Below are 22,875 nucleotides of genomic sequence, written 5' to 3'. Positions count from 1 at the left end.
AGTGACCCCCCACCTCTTGCAAATTCAAAATGTGTATGAGCTTAGTGAGGTTCTAAGAACTCCTGAAGTAAATAAATTGGTTTATTTTACCCTTCCCCCAATTAGCATCTATTGATAGGGATAGAGCAGGCACAGGTGGTTGTAGAGGTCTCAATAGGGGATCATAGATAAAGAGGGAAACCTGGGAGAGGTTGGGAGACCACTGTAAGTTTAAGAAAGCCATCAGAACAAGGCAGGCTTGCTTGATTAGTGGAGGTGCGAGAAGTGCCTCAGGTCATTGGGTGTGGCATGGGATGAGGCTTGCATTCAGATTCAGTCAAGGGACAAGAGTTTGAGAACCACCCTTCAGCTGATTTGAATACATAGTTACCAGATACAAAGGAGGAACTCAATTCCCAGAAAGGAAGAGTCAGGCCTTTCCAACCTCCACTCCCCTTGGATGATAAAACTGGCCCACTGGATCCTCAGATCCTAAGGGTAGAGCTTCCCTGCCTGCCCACTTGCATCTCTCATTAAGCATCCTAGCCTAATAAATCTGGTTTTTGCCCATCACTTTGTCTCTTGCTGAATTCCTTCTATGCAGAGGCACAAAGATCCTGAACCTTAGTGAGTCCAGACATATGGCGAGTAATTCCAATTTAAAACCATGGGTTTACGTCCCAATCTGGGTTTTGGATGGGTTCAAATCCTGGCACATGGGTTTAAGTCCCAATATGTGCTCTGGCTAGGTTCAGGCCACTAGTACTATCAGTTTCACTATAAGACTAATATTCCAGGTTCCACATTTTGAAAAACTATGCTCTGTGAGATGTTTCATTAGTCAATTTTTGTTAATAATTATAACTAAACTGTCCATAAAATTAATTAATGAAATGTTATTGAAGATCTCCTATAAGTTGTCAGTATATCTGCTACAAGAATTGTCACCCATGACTGGGGAGTTATGTAAATTCTACAATGGAAGAAGCTGTTTTTGGGTGATCATTGGCAAAGGCCCAGCACACAGCAGGCATTTAGACATTAGTTGAATGAGTGAACAAATGATGTAGTCCTAATCCAAGTAAGCAAATAACTCCCCTTCCCCTCAGAATGTCTTATTTACAAAAAGAACATCCTAAATAGTCTTAGGCCAGTGAACTTTCCAAAAAAAAAAAAAAAAAAGAGGAATACAACAGTAGACCTCACTTCAGTTCCACAACATCTAATTTTTCCTTGGATCCTAAAACATCTTTGATACTCATTCAAAGAGTGAAATGCTGATTTAAAATGACAAAACTGGGTTTTGTAACAGAGAGTGCACCTGGGTCTAAACTAGAGATTCAACCCTTTATCTCACCTAAGCTGTAGAACAAGGATCTACGTGAGGACAAAAGCTGAGACTGGACCTGAGGTAAACTGCAAAGAGAAAAGTCCTTTTTCAACTCTCCTTGTGAAAAGTAGATTTTTATATCTGTACTCATAGGTCAATAACTTTTGAGATTGCTTAGGAGGATTTATTATATTACTGTGGATGAACGAGTCAGTAATCAAACAAGGGGTTGTCAATTTTATATATAATTTTTTTGGCTGCCCCACGGCATATGGAGTTCCTGGGCTAGAAATTGTATGTGAGCCACAGTGTGGTAACACTAGACCCTTTAACCCACTGTGGCATCCTGGGGATCAAACCTACATCCTGGTGCTGCAGAGATATCTCCAATCCCATTGTGCCACAGGGGGATCTCCAATTCTACATATCATTCTGAACCCAGGAAATGGTCAATGTTAGCAGTCCTTAAGAAATTTTTTTAAATCTCCAAACCAAAACATCATTCTCATTTTTAAAACCTAACAAGAAAAATTTCCTCAAATCATCAAATTAAAAGGATTTGATAAAAGGAATTTATATTACCAGCCAATATGCAAATATATAGAGGAGAATGTGATACAAAAACATTATTTTTATACAATTCTATTTCATTCATTCAAACTGTCATATATGGTTATATATCATATAACGTAATTACAAAAACTGTGGAAAACATTTGTTCTTTAAGACCCTGGTTTGAAGCAAAGAGAAATGTATTTATCCCTATGTAAATATGAAGAAGTCTTCTCTTTTTGTATATGATTATCATATTCTCTGGACCAAAATTTGGGACAAATAAACTGACAAAAAAGTAGGCTATTTGGGGGCCTAAAAGGTTAGATGTTAGATAGGGCTTAGGTGCTGAAACATTAGAATTCATGGGACCTAAATTTATAACAGCTGGGCATAATACTGTAACTTGTCCCTGACCTGGAAAATCTAGGTTATTAAATTATTAAGTAGCACAAGGCTTACACTCTCTAATTTTGCAGCTCTCAAGATTGTACTGGAAGGGGTCCCAGGAAATCTTCTTTGAAGGGCCTGAGTTTCCTCCTGAAACAAGTGCAACTTTGTAAGAAGACTTTCTCCCTTTAGTCACTGGATTTTTCCCCGATGTATTTAAAGCCTGGAGGTCATACATCTCAAAAGGGGCAATAAAATGTGAGGATAATGAAGCATTTTGATCACAGGTGTACCTGCCAGGTTTGGTAGGCAGAAGCAGCACTGGCTTTTGGTGGTGTACTTGGGAAGCCATGGTGGGTCACCTGGTTGCCCATTGTTGACTGATCACCCAGCAATTCTTGCCCAAAGCCAGGGCCACTCGAGCAACCCCATAAATAGGAGGGCTCCACAGTTTCTCTCCAGGACAACTGAGATAACAGGGTCTTCAGCTGGCCCAAAACACTGCTCCTGAACTTACTTAAGAATTATAAGAATTACAAAAACTGCTCAAGTATGACAAGAACTGCAATTCTTCCTGACCAGGAGTGAAGCAAAGCCTTATGGCTGGGATTGTGCAGCTGCCGGGATGGCACTTTCTGCACTGACCTGCCTGAGAGGCCAACTAACCCTGTTCTCCCTGACATGTCTCAGATACTCCCACTTCTTTTTTCCTCAGGTCTGAGATGATGAGAACAATTTAGGTTTTATTCTAGTACATATGAAGGTGAGGTCTCTCAAAAGAGGCAAAAGTACTTGGACCTGGTTCAACCTTTGGACCTTGAAAATTAGCTTTCAAAGGAGCAACACTAAAATAAATGCTTAATTACTTTTGTTATGTGCCACTCCAACCTCAGAACATACATATGTATACATATATATGCTGAACATTGGTATATATGAATGCATATATGATAGGACACAGTTTTATTCTCATGGGTTCATTTGGTGAATCAGAAACAGGCTCTGTGTTGTACCCACTCCACCCCCCCCCCCCGACTCAATGGGAATCAAGGTAAAATTTCACCTCTTTACAAGTTTTCCACAACGTTTTGAATGCATAGAATATTTTTAAGAGCAGATTCAGATCAACTAACACTTATTAGGGTCCCAAGCTCTGTGCTGTTTTACATAGCAGTGCCATTTAATCTTTTTTTTTTTTTTGTCTTTTTGCCATTTCTTGGGCTGCTCCAGTGGCATATGGACGTTCCCAGGCTAGGGGTTGAATCGGAGCCATAGCCACCAGCCTAAGCCAAAGCCACAGCAACGGGGGATCTGTAACCTACACCACAGCTCACGGCAACACCAGATCCTTAACCCACTGAGCAAGGCCAGGGATCGAACCCTCAACCTCATGGTTCCTAGTCAGATTCGTTAACCACTGAGCCACGACGGGAACTCCCCATTTAATCTTTACAGCAATAACAATGAGTCTCTGAGGTGAGTCTTATTTCCAGTTTGCAGATGAAGACGATCCTCTCAAATGACGATACATCTTAGGCTCACAAAAATAGTGGCAGAGCTGCTATTTTAAGTCAAGTCCCCTTACCAAGCCAGGGCCTCATTCCATGGGCCACACTGCCCCCTACAGGCCAGACCATAAAAGTATGAGAACCAATGGGAAGAAGTGGGCGTGGCCAGCAAGACAGGCCCAAGCAGATGAAATCAATTCAAACCAAATGGGACAGAGAATGTCCCCAAACAATAGAAAGAGTTTTCTGGATTTATCTCCAGGGCTATGCTAATGATTTTTTTTTTTTAAGTATCAACGTAGTGGTTTATAACGTATCCTTCTATAGTTTCTTCTATAGCTTCTTTCCATAATATTCTATCAGACAAATTACATATTTCTTGAAGCTAGAAACTAAGAGAATTAGTATTTGGTCACATGAAATTGATAAAAAAAATACAAAGCATTTTCCAGTGTTGTCCTCTGTGCAATAACTAATATTTTTATGGGTAAAAATATTTATTCTGTTTTTCTCACTGAGCTTTACTACCCCAAAGTTCCATTTCCTAATAACAGTTGCTATTCAAAATTGCTATTTCTAAAACAAAATTTTGTGTTACCATATGACACACTGTGGTATAAGGGCACTTAATATGCAAATTGCTAACATAACTTAATATTATCTTCCCTCCTGTTGCTCTTTAATTTGGCATTGAGCAGCTGAGCTTTGAGGTTTTAATCAAAGAGCACTGAATGAGGCAATTTATAAAATAAAATGATTTTTTTTTCAATTATTGCATTCACTGTTTATACCTACTAAATTGTGAAATAGTCATAGTTATAGCAATGCATTAATGCAGTGACTATCTCTTTCACTGCTTGACCATGTCTAAATGAAGGTTTACTTTCAAGTGGTACAATACAGTAGAATAGTGAAGCATGCAGGCTCCATCCAGCCCAATGAGTAACCCAGGGCAAGTTAGTTATCTCTCTTTAAGTCTCATTTTCATCATCTGTAGAATGGAGATAATAATAGTATTTCCTTCATATGGTCACAGAGAGGATTAAATGAAATAATCCATGGAAAGCACTAGCGAAGTGCCTGCCACATAACAAGTGTTCAGCTCTTATTAAGATGATGAATTTGAGACCTCATACTGAAACATTACTGTTGCTATTTATTTTACAGCAGAAATATCCTCAGAACAATATTAATTATTATGCTTAACCAAAAGAGAGAGGGAGCATGCAAAAGCATCATTCTCAGCTCAGCACAGGGGCTCCCCCAGATCAGGTTGCTGGCTTCCCATGCAGCACATGCCTGGGGCAGACAGCTAGTCTGAACAGTAATTGCAGTTAATATAGGCATTGGGGTGGGTGGACCAGCTGGCAAGGCCCACAGGTTAGGCAAAGGCAGACTGGCCTCCAACTGAGGCTGCATTAAAGGTTAGTAGGGGGTTAGGACTTAGAATGAGACAGGCAGTTGATCAGATTGGAGAAGACAGACAATGGGCTAGGCAGCAACAGTGACAGATCAAGCTCAGAGAAAGAGGGCTGAGGTTCAGCAACCTGGAGGGGAATCTAGCAGGAGTCAGGGGCTCAAAGGCATCCTCTAGGGAGGTACCACATTGAGAGCATTTGACTTGGACCAAAGACTTTTAATTCTGAAGTTCTACATAGACTTGCTGATTGTTATAGGAAGCTCATCTCTTTTTGACAGGCTTTAGCCAAGGTGGGACAGGGGTCATCCTCAAGCCCTCTTATGGAGGTCCACCCATCAGAGGGTGGTAAAACCAAGTCTTCCTAACTGGGGCTCCCTAAGAATATATAAGAATCCAGTGGGTCTGAGAGGCTGGTCAAGGTGGAACAGAGTCACTTTCCTTTCATGGGGCTGCAGCCAACAAAAGATGTAAGAATGAATCTTCTTGAAAGAAACCTCAGCAGGAGTTCCTGTCATGGTGCAGTCGAAATGAATCTGACTAGGAACCATGAAAGTTCGATCCCTGGCCTCGCTCAGTGGGGTAAGGATCTGGTGTTACTGTGAGGTATGGTGTAGGTCGCAGACACAGCTCTGATCCAGCGTTGCTGTGGCTGTGGCGTAGGCCGGCTACAGCTCCGATTCCACCCCTACCCTGGGAACCTCCATATGCCACAGTAAAAAGGCCAAAAAAAAAAAAAAAAAAGAAAGAAAGAAAGAAAGAAAGATTCCTCAGCAAAGGGTAACTCATGGCAGATAAAACAACTTTAGCTAGTTATATCAGCTACAAATAACTAAGCATAAAGTTTTAAACAATTACCTGCCTGACAAAGGAGACTTGAGAATACCCAAACATCTTGTATTTTCATGTTTCATTTTGTAGCTTCACACCTGTCATAATCAACTCCAAAGTTGTTCTGATCATCAACAACATAATTAGAAATCTGGGCAGGGTCTGCTTGCTTTCTGAAGCTAATCCCGATATGTTTTTTTGAAAGTCTGTTTTTGACTCTCGCTGTTTGTAGGTATTCAGGAGTGAGGCAGACTTTCACACATGGAGTAGAGTCATCTTTGTCCCAGGAGCACAAAAACAAGGCATGAGGATGTGGTGGTGGAACAGGGTGCTGCTCCCAATTCAGTCTGACACACCTTGTGGGACACCAAATTGCTGGGGTCATTTGAGGGAGGAAATCTCCTCTATCGAGAAACATTAGGGGACCTGGAAGCTAGGCTAAATTAAATAAGGTAAAACTGTCAGCAAAGCTGTGCAAAATATACACAAATGGGATGACGCATGAAAGGGAAGAACGTTCATTTATACACAGAAACACCTGAGGTGCTAGAATCAAAGTGGTGTGGCAGCATAAAGAGAAAGCAAAGATAGATACTTCCAGAATTTCAATAAGCCAAAAGGTTAACCACCCTAAGGCAGCACTAAAACCGTTAGATATCATTGGATGGTTGAAATTGTCCAGAATCAGGACTGTGAAAAAGCGCAAAAGCAGTAAACGCAAACCTTTAACTCGCGGGCAAAGTGATTTCTGATATTCAGTTCCCATCATTCAAATCAAGTCTTCAAAGTCATTTAATTTATACCCTCTCTTGATAGTCACAGCAAAGGCATCCTAAACACTCAATTTTCACATTATTTTTCACTCAAATCAGTTAAACACAAACTGTACTAAACGCATTTTCCAAAGTGGTTCATGAGTGCCCTCTAGTGATAGTGAGGCTAGCTAAGACAATTCATTTCCCCCTTAAACTGTCATTAAACTTGCAGATTCCCTAAGTATTCAATTTCTGCTGTCAGCTAAAAATAGATCTTCTGTTACTGCTATTTTCACAGCTCTAAACTTAATGTTCTCTTTTTAGACCCCATAATTAGATAAAGCCATTTATTAAAGAATATGCCAACACAACTGTCTGAAAAACATCTGGAAGGAAACTTTGCTTGACTCAACATGAATGCATTATTTTGGCTATCGGGAAGCCATTTACAACTGAATGAACATGACGACAAACTAGTCAAGGAATATTTTTTGAAAATGATATACTTGTATAGTTCATTTTTCTTCCTAACCTTTTTCAATACTCTAGTAACTACAGTAAATGATCACAATGGCTAAATCCACACAACCTTGCATTACAATTGCATGATCATTTATTTCTTATCACATTTGATTTTTTTTTAATAAAGGCTTTCATGAGATTCTTTCATTCTTCAGAACCTGTACTCCAGAATTCTTAAACTGGCAGCCCCCAGGACAAATGGTCTTTTTACATCTAAATTTTTCTTACTGGTTGCCAACATTTAAAAATCTGGAAATCCGGCACTACCCGAAAAAAGAAGATGAACTTTAGCAACATCTTTTCTGCTTTCCCACCTAGCAACATACTTCCATGAGCCAAGGGGGGCTGGCCCCTTTAGGTGAGGCATTTGTTCAGTGATCCAATCACAACTCAGCAGTCACATGAGTTACTTACCTGGCCCCATAAGCATTTGAAATGCAACTCCTGAATTTGTAACCCTTTTCTATTCTTCCTGACAATCCTGACAACCCAGCTAATCTTCTATCTTATTTGCTCCACAAAATGCTACCTACGGCACAGACCAAAAGGAACATGCTATTATAAAGAAAAGCAAAAGACAGTCTCGGTAATAGAAGAATGTCTATGCACAAATGAATAATTAAGTCGATTTCAAATGCAATCAATTCCATCAGACTTGATGAAGTTCCCTGTGTGTTTATGAATCCTGTCTGTGTTTTGAGAGGACAAAACCTTCACCACAGGTTCATGCACAGCAAACAACCAACCTGTAGCTCTATCACCAACCACCTGCTCACTTCCTAAGATTTCTCTCTTGGAGCCAAAGCCTTGGAGACCCAGTGATTGGCCAGTCAGGCCATGAAAAGGAAATGCGCACTCACGGGTGTGCTGCTGTCCGAGAAGGTATTCATGCTGACAGAGCTGCTCAGCTTGTCGGAGGACAGGGAGGGAGGGGATGGGCTCCTCTTCTCCAGGGGATCCTGCCGCTGGAGGTACTCGCGCCATGCTCGCTGGATGCTGCCAAAACCCAAAAGAAACAGTACACACACTGTCATTCCCAAACACAGAATCAGAAAAGCACAAGGTATCTAAGGAATTGGCTTTGGGGACAGGGAAACTGAAACACAGAGAAGGTGACACAGGAGATCAGAAGACCTGGACTGTGTATTTTACTGGTTTGACTTTCACAGACTTGCCTGAACTAAATCAGTCTACAAGAGCCAACTTAGTCAGAAAAAGTCATCCATCAAAGTAAGGCTGGTTTGCACATGGAAATGTATGTGCTTTGATTTATGAGACACAATATCTTTCAATTTCTCATCTTTTTTTCAAATGAGATTAATAAATAGGCTGACGTTTCACTTATTCATTCATTCAATATATCATGGTGGAGGGACCACTCTGTGCCAGGGTCAGCTCTTAGCTCTGGACAGAGACTGCAGTGCAGCCCCAGGGTGGAGGTGGGAGGCAGCATTCACACAGACCTCAAGGTGAAGGGAGTCCTGTGATGTTAGACAGTGTAGCCTGTACGTCCAAATGCAGTGGCCTTGCTCTGGGGACAAGATGGGCAAGAGGCCTACGGTCATGAAATTTACATGTTGTGGGAAGAAACAGGTGATAAATGATAAATTAAGAAATGGACAGAATATTTGTGTTATGCATTATTCAGAAAAATAATGTAACCCAGGATTAGGTGGCTGCTTGAGATTTCATCCCAAGAAGCTTTTTATTTCTGTGATTAGTATCCCCCCAAAATCATCTTCTGATTTAGATAATAGAAACCTCTTCTTGGTGAAAGCTAAGTAATTTTTTTTCCCATTTGGTCCAGCTTCTAATCTTTGAGATTAACATCTAGATTTTCAGATGTGATTAGTGAACACAATCTATTTTTTCCTGGGAGTTAGTCAGACATAAAGACCAACTGTCAGGATTCAGCCTTTTAGAACAGTCTTAAAAGGATGCACCGATTCCATCACTATCTTTTCGACTCCTGGAAGCATCTGGTCTTCTATAATTCTTCCACATACAACCAAAGTCACTAAAGGTGTTTCTGCATATACAAATTGTTTTATTTTACTTGGCTAGAATGGTTCAAAGACCATTAATTCTCAACCATCACAGTATATAAAGAACACATAAATACTACCACTTTATTGAATTTGTATGTGCCCCTAATTTATTAAGGCCCTGTGATTTTAATGATCAAGAAAAAGTCCAGAAGCTGCACTGAAACATTACCTTCGGTTCAGAAGCCAATTTCCCTGAAATTATGAAACTCAAGCTCCTAAGGCCCTTACTTAAAGACCAGGAGCTTCTTCCAAGACTCTTTGAGGAGCTCTTCATGGCTTACATAAAATAGCAAAAGTAAGTTTTGTTTTTTTTAAAGGGCTCTCCAAATTAGATATACCCTTCAGATCCCATTAAAGTAGGATCTGACTTCACTTTTGAGTCCTATCACTGTTTTCTTATGCAATATCTGCTTAAAATGCATCCCTATTTATTTATTTTCCTTTGGTTTAAAGATTTTAAACAGCATCTCAGAGAGGGTCGTGTAAGATTATGGGTCTGAGTTTGGTAATTTTGCTGTTTCTTTTGGGATCCACTTTACTGAGGGAGTATCGAACTTTTGGCAGCTGCTTTCTAAATCATTGGAAGTGCTTGAAGTGCCGGGGCGTCTCCCAGAGCCCTGTTGACAAATTCTGCCACTTAAGGGCACCTAAAGCCTTACTTAAAGACCAGGCTTAAAAATGTGGGACATTTTAAAGACAATTTAAAAAAATATAAAATACTGACAACCTATAGAATTTCCACAAGTTTATAGGACTATTCCTCTCTGTCTCCACCCTCCCTTTTTAGTTTAATTTTTATTTATTTATTTATTTATTTTTGGCCACACCAGTGGCATGTAAAAGTTTCGGGGCCAGGGATCGAACCCTCATCACAGTTGCGGCAATGTCAGATCCTCTACCTGCTGCACCACAAGATAACTTTCCACCCTTCCTTTTTTTGTCTTTTTGCTATTTCTTGGGCTGCTCCCGCGGCATATGGAGGTTCCCAGGCTAGGGGTCGAATTGGAGCTGTAGCCTCCGGCCTACGCCAGAGCCACACAGCAACGCGGGATCCGAGCCGGATCCCACTGAGCAAGGGCAGGGACCGAACTGGCAACCTCATGGTTCCTAGTCGGATTCGTTAACCACTGCGCCACGACGGGAACTCCCTTCACCCTTCCTTTTTAAATCACCTTGATTACTCTTGATTGTTCAGAAAATATAGAAAGAAAATATATTCATGTTGCAACAGAACAAAGGGTGGGGAAAAAATGTAATTGTAATGTATACATGTAAGGATAACTTGATCCCCTTGCTGTACAGTGGGAAAAAAAAAAAAGAAAAAAAAAAGAAAATATAGTACCATTTGAGATGTTACATTTTATCTTGCTGAACACCAGGGGGCAGCATGACACCTTTAAAAAAACAAAGCAATGCTAGCAAAGCCCAGGTAAGGTTTGCAAAGAATTTAAAGCACCCTGTCCCCCTCCTAGGTCTATGGAATCTGGAAAGCAATATGTTTTCCTTAAGTTACAGATTAAGAAGACAATATTCCTTCCTTCCAAACGGATGGATATCCTCTTTTGCTAATTAACAAGAAATATGACAACATTGAATACCTCTAATACGTGTATTAAAATCATCTACAAGAGTTCCCCTCGTGGCTCAGTGGTTAACGAACCCGACTAGTATCCATGGAGATGAGGGTTCAATCCCTGGACTTGCTCATTGGGTTAAGGATCTGGAGTTGCCATGAGCTGTGGTGTAGGTCACAGACACGGCTTGGATCTGGTGTTGCTGTGGCTGTGGTGTAGGCCAGCAGCTGTAGCTCTAATTCAGCCCCTGGCCTGGGAATTTCCATATGCCACAGGTGCGACCCTAAAAAGACAAAAAAAAAATCATCTACAAGTCCACTCACTTCTTTAATACAAAAGCTATTTTAATTTTTGAATATTTACTGCTTTATCTACATATGTGAAAACAATTTTACTTAGTTGAAAGCATATTACATTTTATCTCTCTTTTTTTTTCATTTTTTCACTTAGGGATCAAAAATGAGAAGCTAAGAGTTCCCTGGTGGCTCAGCAGGTTAAGGATCCAGCGTTGTCACTGCTGTGGTGCAGGTTCAATCCCTGGTCTGGGAACTTCCACATGTCATGGGCTTGGCCAAATGAAAAAATGAGAAGCCAATCATGTCATATTAGGCTATTACTCTAAATCACTATTGTTTCTTTTAAAATAGTGGAGCCATGCATGCTGTTATTACTCTGAATCATAGAAAAGTATTACATCATACACTTACTCCCCTTTGACAACACTGATGTGACCTTCACAGATTAAATTATTCTAATATTAGCTCTTGAAATACCATCTCCAAATGCTATTTTACTGTATGAGGGAATTAAAATGTAGAAAGATTTCATCCCCCAGTCAAAGAGAATGACTTTTCATCCTCTCATCCTAGCTTTACCACAATTTCTACTCACAAGACTCCTTTATGACTGCAAAGTAAACCCTGAACACCAACTATCTTGACAGTTTTACTTCTGAAATTAAGGAATGCCATCAATATAATCTTTAAAAGCCCATCGTGGTAAGCAAGCACATTTGGTCTGTGTGAATTTTGCATTATAAATAAGGTAGAGGGGTTTACTTCAAAAGAGATGCTAAATGCATTTTTTAATTTCTTTGCTAGGTCAATTCCCATTTCTCTTCTCTCATCTCAGGGATAGCACCATAGCCTGCCTCTGCCCTTTCTGGATATATCCTCATTAGTTTTATACTCCTGCACTCACAGCTACCTGGGGACCCACGGCTCATGCAGTTCTGCTTGTCACTAGATGTCCTTACTCAGAAGAGTAGAAGAGAGCTCTCTGATAGCTGAGGCACTAAGGGGAGGCTTGAAGGAGTCCTTATATTTTAATTAGCTTTCAAGGATGGATGGGATTTGATTGCTAGGGAGGAAGAGGAAAAACCTTTGAGCAAAGGCATGGAACTGAAGGTACCAGGCAGGATGCAGAAGGGTTCCACAAAACAGTGGTGGGACATGAGACTGCAAAGACAGGAAGAGAGTCCTGCTGTCATCCAGAGCCAGTCTGGGGGAAAGCTGGGTAGTACCTATCCCTTGCGAGGGGGAACCACATCTTGACATAGTTGTCAATTGCCAGATCTTTCAACTTTTTCAAAGACAGTCAGAAATCTGGATTTTTGTGTGAAAGTTAGTAGTTCTTCAGTGTTACTCAATAATTTTAAAAATTTTAAAATACATTATTACCCAGGTAAGCTGAATTTGTGAAAAGGAAAAAGGGGGCACCATGAAAGAAGACACGAGTCTGAGTATCTTGGGAAATAACAGCTAATTCCATATAGCAGTTTTTATATGTATTCTCCCACTCAATCCTTACCATAAGTGGGCTGTGGGGAAGGCATTATTATCATCAAAGTGGTAGGTTTTGCCTACCCGACATTAATTTCTCTTCCTTTTGGCTCCAGACCCACTTTCCCTTGGGGACCGGCCAACCCTCAACCAAAGAGCTGTGGGTGGGGTGGATCCTTGCTCTCCACTGTAGAGAGTAGCCCATGTGCTAGGGCTGACCAATAAGAGGGCAGTGATTAGTTCACTGATGCACACACAGCTCAAGTCAGGCCAATAAGCGGCTGCTGAGAAAGAAGCTCCCTCTTGTACCTGGAGTCTTTCAACTGGTAGGATGTAAGTCTAGAGCCGTCCATGGTCATTTTGCCACAATGTTGGGAGAGAATGAAGCAATAATGTAGAGAAGAGAGCTTACAAAAGACAGAGATGCCTGATGATATTGTATGAAGCACACTAGCCCCTGGGTATTTCTGTGGGTGATCTAATCTCTTTATACACAAGTTAGTTTGAATTGAGTTTCTATTACTTGCAACCAAGAGTCCTGGCCAAGTCTAGGGGACCAGATGGGAAGCGACCAACTTGGACCAATTTCCCCTGTCTCCCCATTACATTTCTGGGGAATGAGACATTTCATGACCCTAGAAGGGGGACCATGAGCTCCCTCTTCATGGTTTTGCAAAAGGCAGAAATGGATAAGGGAGCTAGATGATGGCTTTGGCTTATCACATAGCAACAACTCTGAGTAGACACTATTTGTTTAAGCCTCTGTTAAATTTTCTACAGGCAACTAAAAGCTACCTCAACAGATTTGCCATGTTTGTATTATGTGGTATCTGCTACAGCCTTGTATCTGGACACAGACCTGCCCAAATGCCAGGAAAGGGATACTGCAGGCAACAGGCAGCTTCCTATAGCATTGCCCATTATCTCTAGCCTGCTCCCCTTCCACTCCAGTTTCTGCTCAGTTTGTAACACCTGGCTTTGGCTCACTCCTGTGGCTGTTGGTACTTCCTAATTACCACAGAGTTATGTTCTTTTGGATCTTTCTGAAAGCTTGTTCACCAACACCAATGACCACTTTGACTGTCACCAACCCCCAACTCCCTCATAGATGGGAATTTGGGGCACTTGGGTCTTGGCTTTGGAGCACTCTTTTCTTGTGAAGGCTGAGATGGCACTTCAGAAATAAGGCACATAGAGGCAACTGAATCTGTGCAAGGGAACAGTAGCTCTGGGAGATATTAACAACTCAAAAAGAAGAGTATTCAATTAGCCTGGTCCACATACCTCTTTTCCAATGAGATCTTTTCCTCCACTACAGCATGAAGCCCTTGAGGGCAGTGACCATGTGTAATATACATATAATATATACAGTCTTGTGGGATCACAAGACTGTATATATTATATACAGTAGTAGTATATAATATACTCCTGGCCCTGGAGGAGCCAGGCCTCCAGGGCCAGGAGAGGATCAGAGGTAATATCCCCTGGGTGGAAGCCACAATAACCAGGGCACCAGATGTGAAAATGGGGGCACCAGACACATATGAGAGCTCCCCCTCCCAGAGATGCTGATGCTCTGGAGTATGGCAGAGGGAGAGCTTGAAGATAGTGACCATTCTTCAAGGTCTCAGGTTTAGAGTCAGCCCTTAGACATGTATGTATGTATATATATATATATGTATGTATTATTTTATCATATTTTATTTTATTGTTATTTCTCCAATACAATTTTTTCTACTGTGAAACATGGTGACCCAGTTACACATACAGGTATACATTCCTTTTTCTCACATTATGTGTTCCATCATAAGCGACTAGACATAGTTCCCAGTGCTACACAGCTGGATGTCATTGCCATTCCAAAGGCAATAGTCTGCATCTATTAACCCCAAGCACCCCATCCATTCCCACACCCTCCCCCTCCCCCTTGGCAACCACAAGTCTATTCTCCAAGTCCCTGATTTTCTTTTCTGTGGAAAGGTTCATTTGTACCATATATTAGATTCCACACACAAGTGATATCATATGGTATTTGTCTTTTTCTTTCTGACTTAGGATGAGCGTCTCTAGTTCCATCCATGTTGCTGCAAATGGCATTATTTTGTTCTTTTTTATAGCCAAGTAGTAGTCCATTGTGTATATATACCACATCTTCCTAATCCAGTCATCTGTTGATGGACATCTGGATTGTGTCCACGTCTTGGCTATTGTGAACAGTGCTGTAATGAATATGAGGGTGCATATGTCTTTTTTAAGGAAAGTTTTGTCCGGATATATGCCCAAGAGTGGGATTGCTGGGTCACATGGTAGTTCTATGTATAGTTTTCTAAGGTACCTCCATACTGTTCTCCATAGTGGTTGTACCAGCTTCCATTCCCACCAACAGTGCAGGAGGGTTCCCTTTTCTCCATACCCCCTCCAGCATTTGTTATTTGTGGACTTATTAGCAATGGCCATTCTGACTGGTGTGAGGTGGTATCTTGTGGTAGTTTTGATTTGCATTTCTCTAATAATCAGTGATGTTGAGCATTGTTTCATGTGCTTGTTGGCCATCTGTATATTGTCCTTGGAGAAATGTCTATTCATGTATTTTGCCCATTTTTCCATTGGGTTGTTGGTTTTTTTGCATTTGAGTTGTATAAGTTGTTTCCATATTCTAGATATTAGGCCCTTGTAAGTTGCATCATTTGAAACTATTTTCTCCCATTCTGTAAGTTGTCTTTTTGTTTTCTTTTGGGTTTCCTTTGCTGTGCAAAAGTTTGTCAGTTTGATTAGGTCTCATTGGTTTAGTTTTGCTTTTAAAATATTCATAAGGTTGATGTCAGAGAATGTTTTGCCTATGTTCTCTTGCAGGAGTTTGATGGCGTCTTGTCTTATATTTAAGTCTTGAAGCCATTTTGAGTTTATTTTTGTGCATGGTGTGAGGGTGTGTTCTAGTTTCACTGATTTGCATGCAGCTGTCCAGGTTTCCCAGCAATACTTGCTGAAAAGATGGTCTTTTTCCCATTTTATGTTCTTGCCTCCCTTGTCAAAGATTAATTGACCATATGTGTCTAGGCTTATTTCTAGGTTTTCTATTCTGTTCCACTGGTGTCTGTATGTCTGTTTTGGTACCAGTACCACACTCTATTGATGACTGAGGCTTTGTAATACTGCCTGAAGTCTGGGAGAGTGATGCCTCCTGCTTGGTTTTCGTTCCTCAGGATTGCTTTGGCAATTCTGGGGTTTTTGTTGTTCCATATAAATTTTTGGATTGTTTGTTGTAGTTCTGTGAAAAATGTCATGGGTAATTTGACAGGGATTTCATTGAATCTGTAGATTGTTTTGGGTAGTATGGCCATTTTTACACTATCAATTTTTCCAACCCGGGAGCATGGGATAGCTTTCCATTTCTTTGCATTTCCTTTAATTTCCTTGATTAAAGTTTCATAGTTCTTAGCATATAAGCCCTTTACCTCCTTGGTCAGGCATATTCCGAGGTATTTGATTTTTGGGGGGTGTGATTTTAAAAGGTATTGTATTTTTGTATTCCTTTTCTAATATTTCACTGTTAGTACACAGAAATGGGACCAATTTCTGAATGTTAATCTTATATCCTGCTACTTTACTAAATTTGATGATCAGTTCAGGTAGTTTTGGGGTTGAGTCTTTAGGGTTTTCTATATATAGTATCATGTCATCTGCATACAGTGATAATTTTACCTCTTCTCTTCGTATTTGGATGCTTTTTATTTCTTTTTTTTGTCTGATTGCTGTGGGTAGGACTTCCAGTACTCTGTTGAAAGACAGTGGTGAGAATGGGCATCCTTGTCTTGTTCCAGATTTTGGTGGGAAAGCTTTCAGCTTTTCTCCATTGAGTATTATATTTGCTGTGAGTTTGTCATAAATGGCTTTTACTATGTTAAGGTACGTTCCCTCTATACCCACTTTGCCTTTTCTGCATCTATTGAGATGATCATGTGGTTTTTGAATTTCTTTTGTTAATGTGGTGTATGACATTGATTGATTTGCATATGTTGAGCCATCCTTGTGAACCTGGGATGAATCCCACCTGGTCGTGGTGTATGATCTTTTTTATATGTTGTTAGATAAAATTTTGTTGGGAATTTTTGTGTCTATATTCATCAAAGATATTGGCCTAGGAGTTCCCATCATGGCACAGTGGTTAACAAATTCGACTAGGAACCATGAGGTTGTGGGTTCAATCCTTGGCCTTGCTCAGTGGGTTAAGGATCTGGCATTGCCGTGAGCTGTGGTGTGGGTTGCAGACGCAGATCAGATCCCGTGTTGCTATGGCTCTGGCATAGGCCGGTGGCTACAGCTCCAATGAGACCCCTAGCCTGGGAACCTCCATATGCCATGAGAGTGGCTCAAGAAAAGGCAAAAAGACCCCCCCCAAAAAAAAAGAAAAAAAGAAAAAGATATTTGCTTATAGTTTTCTTTTTTGGTAGTATCTTTGCCTGGTTTTGGAATTAGGGTGATGGTGGCATCATAGAATGTCTTTGGGAGCGTTCCTTCTTCTTCAACCTTTTGAAAAAATTTAAGGGGGATGGGTATAAGTTCCCCTTTGTATGTTTGGTAGAATTCACCTGTGAAGCCATCTGGTCCTGGACTTTTATTTGTGGGAAGTGTTTTTATGACATATTCAATTTCATTTCTAGTGATCAGTCTGTTCAGTTAATCTAGTTCTTCTTGATTCAGTTTTGGCAGGCTGTGAGTCTCTAGAAAGTTGTCCATTTCTTCTAGGTTGTCAAATTTGTTGGTATACAATTGTTCATAGTATTCTCTCATGATTTTTTTGTATTTCTGTAGTATCCATTGTGACTTTTCCCTTTTCATTTCTTATTTTGTTTATTTGGGTTTTTTTCTCCCTTCTTCTTGGTGAGTCTAGCCAGAGGTTTGTCAATTTTGTTTACCTTTTCAAAGAATCAGCTCTTGGTTTTATTGATTTCTTCTATTGTTTTTTGAATCTCTATTTTAGATGTGTACTTAATGAGAAGCCTTCCTCTTCCACACAGACTAAGCTGCTGGGTCTGTTGCCTCCTACTGTGCCCTGGGAGTGGTAGTTGTTTAAGAACTCTGCCTCCATTGGTAACAGTTCAGCCCCTACCTCTCCACTGTACACAGCAGCCTGTGTGCTGGGGTCACCAGCTTTAAAATCAGCAAATGAAAAACTTAATAGGGACGATCTCATAATGGGTATTACCACAAAAATTCAAAACCATAAAAGGACATAAGAAAACTTTGGGAAGTGATGGATATGTTTATTACCATAATTATGGTGATGGTATCACAAATGAATGCATACGTCTTAAGCCCATCAAATTGTATACACTGAATGTGTTTTTTCTGGTGTATGAATTATACTCAATAAAGTTCTTAAAAACAAAACAAAAAACATTAGCAAATGAGTTTCTTTCACATAAGGTCAGGGCGCTCTTTTCAAGGGCTGCTTCTGCACAAAGCCATGGGGTGAGCAAGTCCAACTGCCCTGTAAGAGATATTCCTCAGTTCACCACAGACTCTGGGGTTTTGTGGGCAGGAGCCCCATAGTTTTCAAAGCCAGATGTTTTGGGGGCTCATCTCTCAGGTTTTGGTCTTGAAAACTGGGCTGCTCCATGTGGAGTATAAAACTTTGCTTCTCAGAGAACTCAGTGTTTTGAGTTCCCTCCCAACTGTGGGTCATAACACCAGGGCTGGGGTTTATGGAGAGACTGTGTCTCAGCCTTTCCTACCCGCTTTGGTGTGTTCTCCCTCTTGTTTGCCCAATGTGAAGCGGTCAATGAACCAGTTTTTAGTTTTTTTCAGGGAAAACTGTTCCACATGCAGCTGTGGGAGAAGGTGGTTCAGGATCTCCCTATGTTGCCATCTTGAACTGGAACCTCCCAGAAATGAAATGTGTTTAGAGTGATACAGATTCTGGCACAGTTTTGCTTCTCATTAGGTGTGGCCTTGGGCAAAAATACTAAACTTACTGGCCTACATTTTGCTTAAGCACAAAATGAGAACAACAATAACTTCTTTGGAATTCTTGCAAGGAGTCAAGGATAAAGTATTTAAATCACTTAACCCCAAACCTGACAAATAGAGGTCCTCAATAAATCATGATAATTACTTAAGAAAATCAAATGCTTTCAAACATTTTAAAATAATATGTTCATGTTATGTACATTGAAATGATATGCTGCCAAGGGGGAGGGGGAGTGAGTGAGATGGATTGGGAATTTAGGGTTGGTAGATGCAGATTATTGCCTTTGGAATGGATAAGCAATGAGATCCTGTTGTGTAGCACTGGGAACTACATCTAGTCACTTATGATGGAGCATGATAATGTGAGAAAAAAGAATGTATACATGTATGTGTAACTGGGTCAATATGCTGTACAGTAGAGAACTGACAAAACACTGTAAACCAGCTATAATAAAAAATAAAAATAATTATATAAAAATTAAAAAAAGAAATGATATGCTGGATTCCTGAGGATCCTTACTGGCAACATTTTATTAGCTCGACATAAAAATATGTTTGGAAAAGTTACAATTTCATGAAAAAGACAAACTAGGCTAAATGTTTTCCTTGGATCTTCTCATTGAATGCTCACTACAATCCTTTAAGACATGGTTAGTGTTCTCATTTTACAGAAGAGTGAAGCTGAGGCCCAGAGAGGTAAGCAATGCTCCCAAGGTCACACAGCAGGTTAAGAAGCAGAGCTGGGATTTGAACCTAAGGTGCTCTAATTCCAGTTCATGCTCTCAAGCCCTTTTCTCTCATGTCTTTTTTTTTTTTTTTTTTTTTGGCCATGCCTACAACATGTGAAAATTCCTGGGCCAAGGACTGAACCCGTGCTATTGCAGTGACAATGGTAGATTCTTAACTTGATGTTACAAGGGAATTCCTCTCGTAACTTCTTTTTTTTTCAGCTTTTAAATAAATTATTTTATTTATCTATCTTTGTCTTTTTAGGGCTATACCCAAGTCATATGGAAGTTCCCAGGCTGGGGGTCAAACAGCAATGCCAGATCCAAGACACATCTGCGAACTACACCACAGCTCATGGCAACACCAGATCCTTATCCACTGAGTGAGGCCAGGGATCAAACCTCCATCTTCATGGATACTAGTCAGGTTCTTAATCCGCTGAGCCACAGTGGGAACTTCTTGTATCTTCTTTTAATTAAACTTGGGACTGAAGTTGATAGGTATTACTCTCAAACAAATGCAGTTAAACAAGGTTATATTGAGAAATGTCTCTGACATTGTTTTGAGACTTATCTTCCTTCTTATGTCTGTCTGTCTCTGTTTCTCTCTCTCCCTTTTAGAATCTATATGTTATTTCATCACTAAATAAAATATATTAATAAAAAGTAAGGAGAGGAATTGAACACATTTAAGGAGCAGACTTTTAAAAGAGCATTTGTATTTCATGGATCAGTATTGTTCACAAAATAAATATGGTTAAAACACTAAGAGAGGGACTGTACATGGTTAATGAATAACTCTTAAATGATGGTTTGTATTTGGAAGATGCGTTTTTAGATCTCACTGCAACATGCAAGATGTGACCCTAACCTGAAGGGCAGAGGTTGGATGGCATTTGGAGTGTCTTGTTTCCTCCCTTTGTGGTCAGGCCTCCATGCTAAAACCCGTACTCCTCTGCTGTATGCATTCGTTCCCAGACACTAGGCAGCCTTGGTCCTTAAGAATTCTTTCACCTTCAGTCTTAAGAGTTGCACGGGGAGCGTTCCTTGTGGTGCTCTCACTATTACTTTTGCTTTCACTAAATGTTTTGACTTAAGAGGACTGCCTTGGCTTGATCTTCAGAAAACCTGCCCATCACCTCCCCAAAGTGACTTTTTATTATTAGCCATGAAATTTTGATTGCTCTTGCCCTTGTGATGCAATTCTTTAATCCTTCAAGCCTAAAACTCAAAATTACCTCTTAATGGTGGCATTCCTGAACCAGGGGAGGCACCCTCTCTGACAGTTCCTCTAAATTCTCTAGAACCTATAAGTTCTTTCCTGAAGGCAACTGATTACTTCCACTGATACTCTGCACTGCCACGTACAGGTTTAGGCTTTCTTACCAAATTATTTCCTTTTTCTGTTGTCCTGAGTCTTGGGGAACAACTGAGACCCTTTCCTTCCCCATCTGACCCCCACCTGAGTTCCCACTAGTAAAGGTACACCATGGAGGCAGCCCACACCTGAGAGCAGTTTTCACCCTTCCTTATCTCTTCCATGCCAAGACTGGCCTGCCAAGATGCAGGGGCATGCAGGGGCTGGACCATCCAGAAAACCTTCATTGGAACCTATTGCTCTCTCTTCATCAGAGAAGGGTTTGGAGAGTTTCCAGGAAAGCAGATGTTGTGGTGCAGTAACCTCCATTTCTCCAACCCCTCCTCTACCAGGGAAAGGTAGATGTCTAGATGGTTCCAACCAGAGAAAACAGAAGATGCTAAGAGAAAGTCTGTGAAGTTTGACAGTGATTCTGGAACATGGGACAAAACCCCATCTTTCATACCCAGTGCTCTGCAGGTTCCTTGGGTATCGGGGATGGAGGTCTGCCAAGATCCTCCCTGTTGAGGATGCCAAGGTCAGCCTGGGGGATACGGTCCCAGAAAAGCAAGGGACACTGCTGAGGAGGTGGGTCGGGGGAGACAGGAACAGAGGTGTTTCTAAGGAAAGAACTGCCTGGGGTTGCATGTGTTCACCACCAATGGGAAACCTGGGGCAGCCTTGGTGTTTAGCACTCAGAGAGTGGGAGAGGTGACACTAGAAAAGGAGGGAAGAGTGAAAAGAGCAGAGGGCAGAGGGAGGGAGAGAGGGCAGAGGGGGGGAGAGAGGGAAGTGTGATGTATGTACAGGGGAGATGTTCAACCTGTCATGAGAGTTAAAAATTTAATAACCAGATTAGACAAGAGTCACTGAACTGGACTAAATTCTCCGATGGGACTCAAATTCCATTATTGGGTAAGATTAAGTTTTCTCTCCCTCAGCCCCTTCCGGTGAGTGGAAACGGGGTTCAGAGTTATTAGAAGAGATAAAAACCATTCTGTTTGCACCTCACTGAGCTGAGACTCCTCCATCAAACCAGATGCACATAAAATCCTAGACTCTCTGAGCTTGCTGGATGCTCAGGCACAGATATTTTTTCCCTTTGCGGGCTCCTCCCCCTGCCACCTGCCCCTCTGCCGCTATGGACTGTAGATGATGAAAACTAAAAAGGACCAGGGAGGGTTCTTAACTTCATTTCAGGATTCAAATTAAACGCTAATTTTTCACACAACCAGCTTTCCTTTCCAGCACTCTTCGAGCTAAGAAGACGTTATCTTAATGAGAAAATTTCTAAGGATAAAACAACCTATATTTGGAAACTAACATCTTGTGTAGTGTGGCTGACACCCTGCTTACATAAAACAATTCAGGAGCCTGATTCATTATTCACTTAGTAAGTGTGGTGCCAAACTACCTAGCATGGGATCCAACAGGTTCAGAAGCCACGTCTGAACTTTACCTTGAGAGGCAAGCTTTTCACTGATGACCAAGGTTAATGCAACTATACAGGGATGCGTATTAATATTTGCTTTTATCCAGCAGGACATTGTATATCTGTGTCATTTCTGCTTCAATTTCGAAATTCAGTGATGGCTTACTGTTCTTCAAAGTTGTATACCTCAAGGCTTCCTTCCTCAAAGTGTCTTCTTTTCTGTAAGATTTCTCTTTCATGTCTAGCAAAGCTCAGACATGTTTAAATTTTCCAGATACATGCTTCTCAGAATGTTAAGCTGTGTTCGTGTCCATGTGTGTGTGCGTGCGTGCATGTGTGGGAGAGAGTAGTGGAGTGTCAGGCAGAGATTATACATACCCTCACTGATAATGCTTGATAATGCTTATAACGCGTTCCTGAAGGAAAATCTGAACTGGGAAGGATTGAAGAGAGCAAACAATAGTTTAAAACTGCTTCTAAGGTGATTATGACAGGCCCCTTCTCTACTTAAAAATTTTAGAAGATTTTTATTTTGTTCCAAAACAGCCTACCTCACTTTGGAACTTATAACAGTATCATTTTTGTTAATATGTTAATAGGTATGTTTAGCAGTATTCAATACTCATTTGTAGTGGGGAAAAGGGACTTTCATTCGGCCTAGTATTTAAGAGAGACTAAGAAAGAAAAGGACAAGAAGTGAG

The 22,875-nt window shown here is 40.8% G+C and overlaps 1 protein-coding gene across 1 annotated transcript in view; it reads right to left on the bottom strand.

Annotated features, from left to right (window-relative positions):
* Positions 1-5,514: 5,514 nt before the first annotated feature.
* IQCJ (IQ motif containing J) overlaps positions 5,515-22,875 on the bottom strand; it is a 196,710-nt gene continuing 179,349 nt past the window's right edge. Inside the window, exons 4-5 of the mRNA XM_047752456.1 lie at positions 8,121-8,280; positions 5,515-5,628 (exon numbers count right to left, since the gene is read on the bottom strand). Of these exons, the coding sequence (XP_047608412.1) occupies positions 5,515-5,628; positions 8,121-8,280 (274 nt within the window). The remainder of the gene's footprint in view (positions 5,629-8,120; positions 8,281-22,875) is intronic.

This window comes from Phacochoerus africanus, chromosome 1 (assembly GCF_016906955.1).
Source record: "Phacochoerus africanus isolate WHEZ1 chromosome 1, ROS_Pafr_v1, whole genome shotgun sequence".
In the NCBI taxonomy this organism is placed as follows: Eukaryota; Metazoa; Chordata; class Mammalia; order Artiodactyla; family Suidae; genus Phacochoerus; species Phacochoerus africanus.
This window is presented reverse-complemented; position numbering and strand designations above follow the sequence as displayed.